General features: G+C 38.0%; 2 protein-coding genes across 2 annotated transcripts in view; both read left to right on the top strand.

Moving 5' to 3' along the window:
- LOC126240775 (serine/threonine-protein phosphatase 6 regulatory ankyrin repeat subunit C-like) overlaps nt 1-15167 on the top strand; it is an 881520-nt gene that overhangs the window by 129168 nt on the left and 737185 nt on the right. The gene's annotated exons all lie outside the window — the stretch shown is intronic.
- Nucleotides 1-15167, top strand: part of LOC126240759 (serine/threonine-protein phosphatase 6 regulatory ankyrin repeat subunit B-like) — a 381053-nt gene that overhangs the window by 52232 nt on the left and 313654 nt on the right. The window contains exon 5 of the mRNA XM_049947949.1: nt 8557-8613. Within this exon, the coding sequence (XP_049803906.1) occupies nt 8557-8613 (57 nt within the window). The remainder of the gene's footprint in view (nt 1-8556; nt 8614-15167) is intronic.

Below are 15167 nucleotides of genomic sequence, written 5' to 3'. Positions count from 1 at the left end.
GATCTCTCCATTGGCAAAAGATTCCGGAATAGTCCCCCATTCGGATCCCCGGGAGGGGACTGCCAAGGGGGAGGTTACCATGGGAAAAAGATTGAATAATCAATGAAAGGATAACGTTCTACGAGTCGGGGTGTGGAATGTCAGAAGCTTGAACGTGGTAGGGAAACTAGAAAATCTGAAAAGGGAAATGGAAAGGCTCAATCTAGATATAGTAGGGGTCAGTGAAGTGAAGTGGAAGGAAGACAAGGATTTCTGGTCAGATGAGTATCGGGTAATATCAACAGCAGCAGAAAATGGTATAATAGGTGTAGGATTCGTTATGAATAGGAAGGTAGGGCAGAGGGTGTGTTACTGTGAACTGTTCAGTGACCGGGTTGTTCTAATCAGAATCGACAGCAGCCCAACACCGACAACGATAGTTCAGGTATACATGCCGACGTCGCAAGCTGAAGATGAACAGATAGAGAAAGTGTATGAGGATATTGAAAGGGTAATGTAGTATGTAAAGGGGGACGAAAATCTAATAGTCATGGGCGACTGGAATGCAGTAGTAGGGGAAGGAGTAGAAGAAAAAGTTACAGGAGAATATAGGCTTGGGACAAGGAACGAAAGAGGAGAAAGACTAATTGAGTTCTGTATCAAGTTTCAGCTAGTAATAGCGAATACCCTGTTCAAGAATCACAAGAGGAGGAGTACCCAGGAGCTGATATAGACTCAGATCACAATATAGTAGTGATGAAGAGTGGGCTGAAGTTCAAGACATTAGTCAGGAAGAATCAATACGCAAAGAAGTGGGATACGGAAGTACTAAGGAATGACGAGATACGTTTGAAGTTCTCTAACGCTATAGATACAGCAATAAGGAATAGCGCAGTAGGCAGTACAGTTGAAGAGGAATGGACATCTCTAAAAAGGGCCATCACAGAAGTTGGGAAGGAAAACATAGGTACAAAGAAGGTAGCTGCGAAGAAACCATGGGTAACAGAAGAAATACTTCAGTTGCTTGATGAAAGGAGGAAGTACAAACATGCTCCGGGAAAATCGGGAATACAGAAAAAAGTCGCTGAGGAATGAAATAAATAGGAAGTGCAGGGAAGCTAAGACGAAATGGCTGCAGGAAAAATGTGGAGACATCGAAAAAGATATTATTGTCGGAAGGACAGACTCAGCATACAGGAAAGTCAAAACAACCTTTGGTGACATTAAAAGCAACGGTGGTAACATTAAGAGTGCAACGGGAATTCCACTGTTAAATGCAGAGGAGAGAGCAGATAGGTGGAAAGAATACATTGAAAGCCTCTATGAGGGTGAAGATTTGTCTGATGTGATAGAAGAAGAAACGGGAGTCGATTTAGAAGAGATCGGGGATCCAGTATTAGAATTGGAATTTGAAAGAGCTTTGGAGGACTTACGGTCAAATAAGGCAGAATTGATAGATAACATTCCATCAGAATTTCTAAAATCATTGGGGGAAGTGGCAACAAAACGACTATTCACGTTGGTGTGTAGAATATATGAGTCCGGCGATATACCATCTGACTTTCGGAAAAGCATCATCCACACAATTCCGAAGACTGCAAGAGCTGACAAGTGCGAGAATTATTGCACAATCAGCTTAACAGCTCATGCATCGAAGCTGCTTACAAGAATAATATACAGAAGAATGGAAAAGAAAATTGAGAATGCGCTAGGTGACGATCAGTTTGGCTTTAGGAAAAGTAAAGGGACGAGAGAGGCAATTCTGACGTTACGGCTAATAATGGAAGCAAGGCTAAAGAAAAATCAAGACACTTTCATAGGATTTGTCGACCTGGAAAAAGTTTTCGACAATATAAAATGGTGCAAGCTGTTCGAGATTCTGAAAAAAGTAGGGGTAAGCTATAGGGAGAGACGGGCCATATACAATATGCACAACAACCAAGAGGGAATAATAAGAGTGGACGATCAAGAACGAAGTGCTCGTATTAAGAAGGGTGTAAGACAAGGCTGTAGCCTTTTGCCCCTACTCTTCGATCTGTACATCGAGGAAGCAATGATGGAAATAAAAGAAAGGTTCAGGAGAGGAATTAAAATACAAGGTGAAAGGATATCAATGATACGATTCGCTGATGACATTGCTATCCTGAGTGAAAGTGAAGAAGAATTAAATGATCTGCTGAACAGAATGAACAGTCTAATGAGTACACAGTATGGTTTGAGAGTAAATCGGAGAAAGACGAAGGTAATGAGAAGTACTAGAAATGAGAACAGCGAGAAACTTAACATCAGGATTGATGGTCATGAAGTCAATGAAGTTAAGGAATTCTGCTACCTGGGCAGTAAAATAACCAATGACGGACGGAGCAAGGAGGACATCAAAAGCAGACTCGCTATGGCAAAAAAGGCATTTCTGGCCAAGAGAAGTCTACTAATATCAAATACCAGCCTTAATTTGAGGAAGAAATTTATGAGGATGTACGTCTGGAGTACAGCATTGTATGGTAGTGAAACATGGACTGTGGGAAAACCGGAACAGAAGAGAATCGAAGAATTTGAGATGTGGTGCTATAGACGAATGTTCAAAATTAGATGGACTGATAAGGTAAGGAATGAGGAGGTTCTACGCAGAATCGGAGAGGAAAGGAATATGTGGAAAACACTGATAAGGAGAAGGGACAGGATGGTAGGACATCTGCTAAGACATGAGGGAATGACTTCCATGGTACTAGAGGGAGCTGTAGAGGGCAAAAACTGTAGAGGAAGACAGAGATTGGAATACGTCAAGCAAATAATTGAGGACGTAGGTTGCAAGTGCTACTCTGAGATGAAGAGGTTAGCAAAAAAAAAAAAAAAAAAAATACTGGAAGCGGTTACACGCAAAAAAAAAAAAAAAAAAAAAAAAAAAAAAAAAAAAAAAAAAAAAACTAGGAGTATGTGTACAGAGAGTTTGAAGTGGAAAAACCACACAAAATGGAGGTTCCAGACTGAGATTCATTGGAGGAATCCTCAGGAACGGTAGTCCATCAACAAAGGAGGTACTAGCTTACAAAACAGTCATTCGACTAATGTGTGAATATTGCTCATCAGTCTTTGACCGAGATTCGTTGGAGGAGTCCTCAGGAACGGTAATCCATCAACAAAGGAGGTACTAACTTAAAAAATAATCATTTGGCTAATGTGTTAATATTGCTCATCAGTCCGGAATCCGAATCACATATAATTGCTACTTAATTTATTGAATGTTTCAAAACCTGCTGCCTAGTTTTTTTTAAAAAAGGGTCATACTTTTTACAGTTTTATGTGTAAAAGTACATTTTTCCATATTTCTAATAATTTTTGAATAAAATAAGAGTAACAATAATTAGTTAATATTGGTATAAAATGAACGTAATTTGAGGAAAAGGAAACAGAAACAATTTTTTTATTTAAGAAGAAGCTAGTAAATGATCCCATTACCTGGCTGTTCTAGGTGGGAGCTTCGAACCAGTCTCAGATGGAGCAGAAATTGGCTTAGATATAAGTACAAGTTATATTGAATTATTTTATTAGCAACAGATTATTGAAAAAGACCTTTTATGGGAAATATACAGCTTAGACAGCATTTGAACATAGTATGACATTCTTGAATAAAAACTGACAGTGACATAGCTTTTCCTGTGGGAGAAGAGCCTTGGTAGTTCATCGAGCCTCACCTCCCCCAGAAGTTTTAACTCAGTGCATTTCTGTAATGTAAGCTGTTATGAAATTAAATTTAGTGATTATTTATGTATTACTTATGTAGGAGGTGCATTCAAGTTCTAAGGCCTCCGATTTTTTTTCTCCGGACTGGAAAGAGATAGAAACATGCGCATTGTTTTAAAATGAGGCTGCATTGATTGTCAATACGTCCCAGAGATGGCAGCACCGTACAGCATATGGAATTTTACCGCCAGCGGCGAGAATGAGAACTGTTTTAAATACTTAAAATGGCGATGTTTTCCTTACTTGAACAGCGTGCAGTCATTCGTTTTCTGAATTTGCGTGGTGTGAAACCAATTGAAATTTATCGACAGTTGAAGGGGACATGTGGTGATGGAGTTATGGATGTGTCGAAAGTGTGTTCGTGGGTGCGACAGTTTAATGAAGGCAGAACATCGTGTGACAACAAACCGAAACAACCTCGGGCTCGCACAAGCCGGTCTGACGACATGATCGAGAAAGTGGAGAGAATTGTTTTGGGGGATTGCCGATTGACTGTTGAACAGATCGCCTCCAGAGTTGGCATTTCTGTGGGTTCTGTGCACACAGTCCTGCATGACGACCTGAAAATTCGAAAAGTGTCATCCAGGTAGGTACCACGAATGCTGACAGACGACCACATGGCTGCCCGTGTGGCATGTTGCCAAGCAATGTTGACGCGCAATGACAGCATGAATGGGACTTTCTTTTCATCGGTTGTGACAATGGATGAGATGTGGATGCCATTTTTCAATCCAGAAACAAAGCCCCAGTCAGCTCAATGGAAGCACACAGATTCACCGCCACCAAAAAAATTTCGGGTAACCACCAGTGCTGAAAAAATGATGGTGTCCATGTTCTGGGACAGCGAGGGCATAATCCTTACCAATTGCATTCCAAAGGGCACTACGGTAACACGTGCATCCTACGAAAATGTTTTGAAGAACAAATTCGTTCCTGCACTTCAATAAAAACGTCCGGGAAGGGCTGCGTGTGTGCTGTTTCACCAAGACAACGCACCCGCCCATCGAGCTAACGTTACGCAACAGTTTCTTTGTGGTAACAACTTTAAAGTGGTTCCTCATGCTCCCTACTCACCTGACCTGGCTCCTAGTGACTTTTGGCTTTTTCCAACAATGAAAGACGCTCTCCGTGGCCGCACATTCACCAGCCATGCTGCTATTGTCTCAGCGATTTTCCAGTGGTCAAAACAGACTCCTAAAGAAGCCTTTGCCGCTGCCATGGAATCATGGCATCAGCGTTGTGAAAAATATGTACGTCTGCAGGGCGATTACGTCGAGAAGTAACGCCAGTTTCATCGATTTCGGGTGAGTAGTTAATTAGAAAAAAAATCGGAGGCCTTAGAACTTGAATGCACCTTGTATAGTTACAGTCCTTATACATTTTCTATTCTTCGCTAATGTTCTATATATACTTTTATTTTTTAATTGTTCTGTTACTTTTACGTTGTTCTGTGTATCCATATTATCTTGTTCTGAGTTTGTTGATGCATCCAAGTCAATGGTTGTGTTGTTATTGGAATTTTTCCATGTGTTGTGTTGTCTTGTAGGGTCATTTCCTATTCTCCATTTGTATACTGTTTGGATTGCTTGTGAAATTGGTGATATGTGTCTAAAAGATGTTACAATATAATGTGTGTGTTCCACTGTGTCAATTTCTCCATATGTGCATATCTCTGTGTCACTTAATCCAACATGATAGAGATGGTGTGGGTATTGTCCATGCTCTGTGAGAAAATGGATCATACCGTTTGTCAGATCTATATATTTGATGCTCATAAATTCTTAAATGTTAGTATCTGTGTTGCCATTGGTTCAGAAATTCTCTTGAGTTGACCAATGTAATCACTATTATGTTGTCTGTGTACACAATTACCCCTGTCATGCTATTGTCCTCATCAAGAGTGTTTAAAAGAGGTTGTATAGCAGTGTCCCAGAATACAGAACTGCATAAAGACCCCTGTGGGCAGCCCTCTGATGGCCTGATGCCATTCTGCAACTCTATTTTTGCAGTAGTCTAGGAGACTGTAATATAACGATGTGGGTATCTTCGTTTCCCTAAATCTTGCAAATAGTGCAGGCCACCAGGTGTTATCAACACTGGCTGTATCAATTAGGCTCACATCTTCATATTTGTCTTGTGTCATTTTTATTGTCTGCAGTGCATTGTTAATGGCGTCTTATACAGATTTCTATGGTATAAATGCAAGCTGATGGGGACTAAAGCTGAAGAACTGTCTGCGTGATTGACATCTGTTGCACAGCAGTCTCTTCTGGACCTTGGCCAACCTGTTTATCAATCATATTGGTCTATATGTCTTCAGATTCATCATGTCTCTGTCCTCAGTTTTCTTGATGATTACTGCATCTGCAGATTTACATGTTGTGCGTATCTTGCATTGTTGTAAGGAATCATTCAGTAATTCAGTTAGAAATGGTATGATCTTCTGTGTTGTATTCCTGACAGTTCAGTTGAGGTCTGAGGATTTTTAGTATTTGAGTTTGTTAACTACCAGGGAAACTTCCAAAGGGAAGTAGCTTACTTAGTTTCTATTAGTCAGTGGAGATTGCCATGTTGTTTTTGATCCTGAATTGGGTCATTGTCCGGGAGGAGCTTTTGTAGAAGGTATCCTGCTGAATTTCTCCAGTCTTGGGTAGTGGAGCCATCTTGTTGTCTCAGTGTGGACAGTAGAAATGGTGATTGATTTTGCCAATCTGCAGTTTATATGGTTCACCTTGCATATTATTTTCTAACAGAGTTCACACCGAGTTGTCCCAGTGGTCCTGTCTTGTCTTGTTAAGTTTGGTTTTATGCCTGTCTTTAGCATTTTGATAGATTTGGAGTCTAATTTCCCATTCTTATGCTGTTTTTTATCTTTGATAGTCATTTTTGTCTCATGAGTCTTTCTGGAGTGTTGTCAACATTGTGAACCATGGCATTCCCTACTTGCATTTTTTGTTTGCTACTGCAGCTGGTTGGGCTTTTTGTAGTATATCTGTCATGTGTAATCACTACTACCATGCATAGAATAGAGAGGTGAATTACTGATCTCCTCACTCAGAGTCTGCCAGTTTGCTCTATGCAGCAGCAACCATGGGTGCTGTGTTGTATGTGTGTTTGTGTCAGTAGTGGTTGATGTGTTTGTGACTATCACATTGTGATCACTAGATGTGACTTTTTCTAGGACATGCGCATTTACAATGTGTGTGACTGAGTTTTCATTTACAAGACTAATTTCAGTGTTACTGGTTCCACCTGCATATCCACAGAAGGTTGATGGTTGTCCTGCTTTATTCAGTATGAGAAGGTTGCAGTCATTTATTGCATTCACAGTGTCCTGTTCTCTGGTGTCCATTCTGTCAGCATGCCAGAGGGTTGAGTGCGCATTGATGTTGGTGTCTATCAGTAAGTGTCTGCCTCTGGTGAACTGTGTTATCTCTCATATTTTATTTGTGAGCAGTTCTATTTCAAGTGATTATCGAGCATACCTGGAAGAGATTATCCAGTGTTCCCTGAGCAGTGTGATTTCTGTTGTTACTGTGTGTTCGGTGTTCAGCTGTGTAATTTGTGTGACTGTTATCTGTATGTTTTCCAGCACAATTGCTGCCTTCGCATGTGTGGAACTTCTGATTACAGTGTATTGTCACAGAATGCCAGGTATTTTCCCATTGCGCATGTATGGTTCTCATTGGCAAATTATATCAGCTGCTTTGTCCTCTGTTAGTTTAATTAGCTATGTTCCCACTAAGGTATTTCTCACGCAGTTTAGGTGCAAAAGTTTCATTTTGTTGGGGGATATTTTGAATAGATATAGCTTACATGTTCTACCTCTTTAGGGTCATAGTAAACATGCATGTGTGCCCTTACAAAATCCTTATAAATTCATTTCCAGTCAATTCCTTGACCCATTCTTGAGTATGCCTGTCCCAGAAGTTTGATTGAGATCTGGCAGTCTGTAGGGAGATTTGCCATTTGGAGTATCATTCTATCCGTTTGTTTGGTGGTTGGGATACATGTTTTATCTCCTTCTGGATATTCCAAACATATTACCATTCTTAGTGCTGTTTGTTAAATGTCTTTATTTTCTAGTCTGCTAAGAGATGGGTTACTTCAAAGTTCTTTGTATATTAATGCTCTGTTGTACTTTGTTTGTTGTCTTTATTATGTGATGCTTCATTTCTCATTGTGTGTAATTGATAGAGGAAACAGAGAAGATACAAAGAAGAGCAGCACATTTTGTTACAGGTTCATTTAGTAAGTGCGAAAGTATCACAGAGATGCTCTGCTAACTCTGTTGGCAGATGCTGCAAGAGAGGCATTCCATATGACGGTGTGGCTTACTGTTAAAGTTCTGAGAGCATGCACTCCTGGAAGAGTCAACCAGTATATTACTTCCTCCTATGTATATATCATAAAAAGACCGTGAAGATAAAATCAGAGAGATTCAAGCCCATACAGAGCCTTACCAGCAATCATTCTCTCTGTGAAATGTTTGTGACTAAAACAGGAAAAGAGGCAAGTCACACTGGCACACGAAGCGGTCTGCTGCACACACAGTGAGGTGCCTTGCGGGGTATGGATGTAGATGTATAATCAGTGGCCACCTATATTTATTTTTGTTGAAATGAAAGGATTGGTAACAACTAAAAGCCACAGCTGTGTGGCTATTCACACTCATTTTTATTGAAATGAAAGACTCAGTGGCATCACGCTGCTGCTAGGATTAGCTTGCTATACTCCAAAATAGTGTGAAAAAGACAGTATGTAGAAAAATGTAAAATAATATGACAATTAACTGCAGATTATTTTTCTGTTAAGTTGTTACTAATTTTGTTTCAGAAAGATGGTGTCATATATATTCACTGGCGCAGTATGTCAGATGGATATGTAAACAAGGTAAGTTTCAAAATGTTTGGACTTTGTAATCATAGTGTTGCAAGAAAGACAAAATAACCCTGAGTAAAAATTGTCTTGGGATCCCAGCTGTGTTAATTGGTTATATGTGCATGAGTTTTTGGCTGAACTCTGGTCAGCCAGTGTCAAGTGGTAGCTGTGTCATCGCTGGTTTCTTCCTTATACAACCATGATACTGAATGTTATGTGACTGGTGTCAAACTGTGACTGTATCAGTCAGTGTGTTTGTCCCACCTCTGCCATGCTCATTTCAACCTCACAATTGCTGGGTTCCATGTTTTACTCAGTTGTAAGTCACCATCTTTATCGAGAATGTTATTAGACATGTGAAGCTCTCTGTCTTCTCTTATCAGGCGGTCTCAGAAACTATAACCTTAATGATTATAGAGGAGTCATCGAACACAATTTTATTTCTGTTTTTCAAAGCATGTTCGGCTACAGCCACTTTTTCTGGAAAATGTAATCAGAGGCCTCTCCTATTCAATCCAGCATTGTTATTTTATGAGTGTTGTCTGCTTAATGCAATACTGTCAACAATTGTACAATCTTTTGTACACACTGGGAACTCTTGAGACCTACATTTATCTTTCATGGGCCTCATGCACTGGTGTACTGTAGCTGGAAGCTTGAACACAGACTTATTCTTATGTCTCTTTAGGAGCTGGCTAATCTTTCCTGTCAATGAAAAACAGAATGGCAAAAATTTAACCTTATTTCTCTCCTCCTCAGTGATGTTCTGCTTGTACAAATTGTTTATGGCATTTGTTGTTGTATCATTCTCATGGTAGAGTTGCTGTACGTGGTTGAGTTCTGGTGGAAAATTTTTGCCAACAAGGACAGCTTCTATTTGATGATCTAAAGTCCACAGAGCAGTGCATTTTTGGGCCATCAGATGATGGTGGCTGAACGCATGCAATACAAGTCTTTGTGAGTCATTTTCTGTAAACACTGTGGCCAAGACTTTGAAATGGAATAAGACATTTGTATATTGCACAGTTGATTCCTGTTACTGGAGGTCAGCACCAAACAAAAGTGATTGGCTGGTGACTATTGAGAGGCTGTCAAGGGAGAGAGTAAGAAGTGGAGTGGGTGATTATAAGTGGAATGAGAGGTCTTTGCAGAATCAGAATGTGATTTAATGTATTTCTCATAATTTGATTTCATGTGTGGCTATTTGTTTTTGTTTTGTGAAAGAGGTGTACTTGAAGTACAGTTAGCTATTGAATATTAAATGCTGTAACTATAATTACAGATGTTAAATCACAAATTTATGCAATGAATTTATTGCTACTACTATCAGACCGCTTGTGATTGATGCTGCTAAAGAAAAATATGGTCTTTGTCAAATTAACCACGAAAGTGTTCTTATGGCGATTTAATTATTTCAGAAACGTATTTATTGCTGATTAAATTTACTGAATGATGATGATAGCATGCATTTTGTAATTGTTGAAATTTGATAGTTATTAACCAGCAGTTTACTGTAAGTAACAAATAACTTATTTAGCCTACCAGGTCCCCAAAGAAATGGTAACTACAAAAGTAAAACATACATGAACAAAGAAAGATTATTGGCAGTTGTGAGGTGTTAAATATTCGTTGTAACTGCATGCATTATCATGAGTAAATTTAGGGAAATTTTGGACTTAATTTTTACTGACTGAAAGTTATTTTCTGTATTTTTTTCTGTGTTATTACTTAGCAACTGTACAAATATTTAATCATTTTGGATTGGCAGAAGTGTTTTTTAACCCAACATTGGAGTAATGTAGTAGTGTCACTATGGAGCAGAATGGTGACAATATAGGAAAAACAGTTAAATTTCAAGTGTAGGATAATTATTTAGGTGGTGATAATTATGGATGAATGGATAAAATATGAGACATGGAGAATATAAAAAAAGTGGGGGATTGTAAGACAGAGGGTGTAGAGCATTCAGGAAAGCAAGATTAAAAGAAAATCTAAGATGGAAACACAGTAGATTAAGAAGAAAGGTTAAAAATCAGTTATGTAGAGGGAAAGAAATATTAAAATAGGGAAGCAGTGAAACCCTGAAGAGAAGTGGGTAAATCTGTATAAAGCTGAACATAGAAGGGGAGAGCAATTTGCAGAGGGAATAGTATTTATGATGCAATTGCTACAGGAGGTGCTTCACAAGCAAATGCAACAGCTAGTGGTCAGAAATGAAAGCATCATTAAGAAGATAGCCAGTAAAAAGACAGACTATGTTAGTAAGGATATAGTGGAGAAAATAGATGAAGCTAATGCCAGGCAGGATTTATTCACCAAAAATTTGAAAGAATAAATGAAAGAAGATGTTAAAAAGTTTAAGGAAGAAATTGGCAGAAACCTTTTGTAGCAAAATAAACTAAAGAAGATGAAACTAGAATTAAGGCAAGCTTTTAAGAAATCCATGAGAAGGTGGAGAAGGTAGAAGAACAACTGGGTAAATGGGCTGTGAGGTGAATCAGTGTAGGATTAGGGATGGCTCCGAGGACAGCCATCCTTGCTCATATTTCTCTAGTGCCCATCAGGACTATCAACAGATGGGCTTTCACTAGGCATGGACTACACTTAAACAGGACTTGGAAGGGAAGATTGGTACACCTGGTTCATGAAAGTATAGGGGGTGGATCTCGGGCCACACATGATCAAGTACCTGTTGTCATAGATTGGAAAAGTAGGTCTTCTTTAGGATAAATCCAGACAACAGGTTCCCCTGCCTGAAGAGTATCTCCAGCACTTTAAAAAATACCGAACAATCACTCACAAGACAGATTTTAACACCTCAAATATCACTTATACCAGACGTCACAAAGAAAAACAAACCACTGGAAAGAGTAAAATGGGGCATTTCACAGACTTAACATTCCTCCATCAAAACATGCAATCAATAAAAAATAAAATACAACTATTAGAAGTTGAGTTCCAATCTTTGAACTGCACAGTAGTTTGTATTACTGAGCACTGGTGTAGAGACACAGAAATCCAACATGTAGTATTATCATTGTATGAAAACGCAGACTCTTACTGCAGAACTACATCAAGGGGTGGAGGATCATGCATTTATATCAGAAAAGGAACAAAGTTCAAATCAAGACAAGACCTCAGTACCATAAGAGAAGACAAACACTTTGAAATATCAGCTATTGAATTAACAGGGCTTAATATCACCAAGAAATTAATTACTTCGTGTGTGTATAGATCTCCCAGTGGTAGTGTGGACACTTTTTTCAACAAATTAACAGAAGTTCTTGATAAAGTCTCAAGTACAAAGGTCAACATAATTCTGAGTGGGAACATTAACATCAACACTAACATCATAAATGAATCCAGCAGCACCTTCATAAACATTCTTCAAAGTTTTGGCATGACCCTATTGGTCAATAGTGCAACAAGGGTTACAACAATGACTTCATCAGTAATTGACCATGTGGCCACAAATACGGATAGGGAAAAATGTGATGTAGCTGTAAAAGATCTCAGGCTATCAGACCATCTCTGTCAAATAACAACAGTAAAGTCAGGCATCAAATCATTCCCTAAGCTACAAGCCTTCAAACGACATCTATCAGAAATCAAAATAAAAGATTTTTCAAAAGAACTACGAAAGCAAAGCTGGGTTGAGGTGTATAAGGAAACCAGTGTGAATATGAAATTCTCTAAATTCTCCACATTGTTTAAATTGAACTTTGAAAAGGCATTTCCAAAAGTATGCATGTCTGTGTCAACATCTCACAAAAACAGATGGATAACAGCAGGTATTAAGAAGCCCTACCCAAACACTTGAACACCTCAGTTCCATGAAAAAGATTCTCAATGATCCAGAATTCTTAAATTTCTATCATAGATACAAAAAGATCTATAGGAAGGTGCTAATTGCTGCAACAAAGTAATTTAATGACAAAATAATATATAATGCAGAGAATAAAAGCAAAGCAGTCTGGAACGTTATAAAAAAAGGAAATTGGGAGAGGCAAACAAATGCAGAATAACATACTGCTATGAGAGGAGGATAAAGTAATAAATGATCCACAGCACTTAACAAACTATGTAAACAAGCATTTTCCAAGTATTGCAGAGAAGTTACAGCATAAAATCCCCCCCCCCCCCAAAAAAAAAAAATATAAAACCTGTAAATAATGTAGCACTAAGTACAATGATGTTGCTTCCAACTACAGAGAATGAAGTCAGTAAAACAATTCAAAAACTAAATAAATAAAAAGTCAGTAGGCTTAGATGAAGTATCATTGTGTGTACTGAAACAATGCATAGGGATTATACAAGGCCCCTTAACAAATATAATAAATGAATGCTTCACATCAGGGACATTTCCAGAGCAGTTAAGACAGGAAAGAGTTGTACCTTTGCTTAAGGAAGGTAATGCAGAATAATAATAATAATTATTATTATTCAACTTCGAATAATCAAATACAATGTCTATAAATAATACAGTTTCAGGACATCATACAGGTTATTCTTCTGAATACGTCAGTTTATAAATTACAAACTAAAGATTTGTTTGTATTAATAAATTTTACATTTTGATGCATTTTACAGTTGGTAGTGTACAACACAGGTTGACTTGAGTTGTTGCACCCCATATTTCTAGGGCATAGTTTAAATTTGATGAGAATAGGGTGTGATAAGCAGTTTTTAGTATACCCATATCCTTGTAGTATTTGCTAATCATCTTTTTAGCAAATACATTCTTCGACAGCTTACAGGCTAAGGAAGATTAGATTGGGAAATTACCCACTTACTATATCCAAAAATTCATCTAATGAGTAGAAGGAGTTGCCATTAAGAAATTCTTTTAATTTCCTTTTAAATGCTATATGGCTTTCTGTCAAACTTTTGATGCTATTAGGTAAGTGACCAAAGACTTTTGTGGCAGCATAATTTACCCCCTTCTGAGCCAAAGTTAGATTTAAGCTTGAGTAGTGAAGATCATCCTTTCTCCTAGTGTTGTAGCCATGTACACTGCTATTACTTTTGAATTCATTCGGATTGTTAATAACAAATTTCATAAGTGAATATATATATTGTGAGGCTACAGTGAAGAATTCTAGCTCTTTAAATAAGTGTCTGCAGGATGATCTTGAATGAGCCCCAGCAATTATTCTGATTACATGCTTTTGTGCAATGAACACTCTTTTACTCAATGATGAGTTACCCCAGAATATGATGCCATACAAAAGCAGAGAATGAAAATAGGCGTGGTAAGCTAATTTACTCAGATGTATATCGCCAAAATTTGCGTGTCCTATTTGAGGATATCCTGGATTGTAATTCCCAAGAACTTTGTCCATTTTTCCTTTTTTACAATGTCATTTCCTATGGATAATTTCATGCCAAATTCTATTTTTTTCCTTGTGTTAAATTTCATCATAGTAGTCATTGAAGCACTTACATTTAGATGACTTCATTAAAATACTTGACTATTTCATTACTTACACTGTTGCACAGCACCTCCAGACTGTCATAGCCTTTGTGTTTACACACAATTGATGTATCATCTGCATACAATATTTTGTTTTACAGTTAGGAGAAAAATACTGTATATCATTAACATTAATCAAGAAAAGAAGGGGTCCCAAGACAGAATCTTGAGGCACTTCATATTTGATAGCAGTAATTTTAGATTTGAAAGACCCACTGTTTGTTTTAAGCAAGACAAATTGTTTTCTATTGCTCATATATGATTTTATTAGCTCATAGCCAGTTTGACACAATCACAAGATTTTTCTAGATCAAGGAAGACTCCAGTTACATACTCCTTGTTCTCTATGGCAGTTATTATTTTGTCTATTAGTAGTGCTGCTGCTACTGAAGTTGACCTGTTTTTCATAAAGCCATTCTGATTTTCAAAAATTAAATTGTGTTTACTCAGGAGTATCATTAGTCTGGTATAAATTACTTTCTCAACTGCCTTAGAAAATGTAGGTAAGATTGAAATGGGGCAGTAGTTTTCAGTTTTAGATTTATAACCTTTCTTGTAAATTGGGGTTACTTGTACTATCTTTAGACTATCTGGGAAACAACCTGATGCAATTGCATCATTTACTGCTGTGGCCATGGCATCAGATATGTTGTCTGTGCATCTTTTCAGTGTACTGATAGACACTCCATCATAGCCTGCTGATTTTGTGTTTTTTAATGACTTTAGTATGTTTCTGATTTCCTTGCTATTGGTTGGGGGCCAAGTAATGCTTTGTTTGATTGGAATGCCCTTATATCTATACTGAAGGTTCTTAAAATGATCATTGACAGATTTGCCAACAGAAGAAAAGTACTCATTAAAAACATTTGCAATCTGACATTGACATTTCATGTCAATTAAGTCTCTTCCTGCCACTTATAATTACTTGCTGCTAGTTATATTACATCCTCAATGCTGAAAGCACTTACATGTATTACACTATAATTGCTACTACTGTTGGCTGCAAAGATAGCTACCCCACCACCATGTTTCTCTTTTCTACTGAAGGCAGTACAAGTGTATACCTGTCCTTTTTTCTCCCTAAGGTAAGTCT

Source organism: Schistocerca nitens, chromosome 1, assembly GCF_023898315.1.
Source record: "Schistocerca nitens isolate TAMUIC-IGC-003100 chromosome 1, iqSchNite1.1, whole genome shotgun sequence".
In the NCBI taxonomy this organism is placed as follows: Eukaryota; Metazoa; Arthropoda; class Insecta; order Orthoptera; family Acrididae; genus Schistocerca; species Schistocerca nitens.
This window is presented reverse-complemented; position numbering and strand designations above follow the sequence as displayed.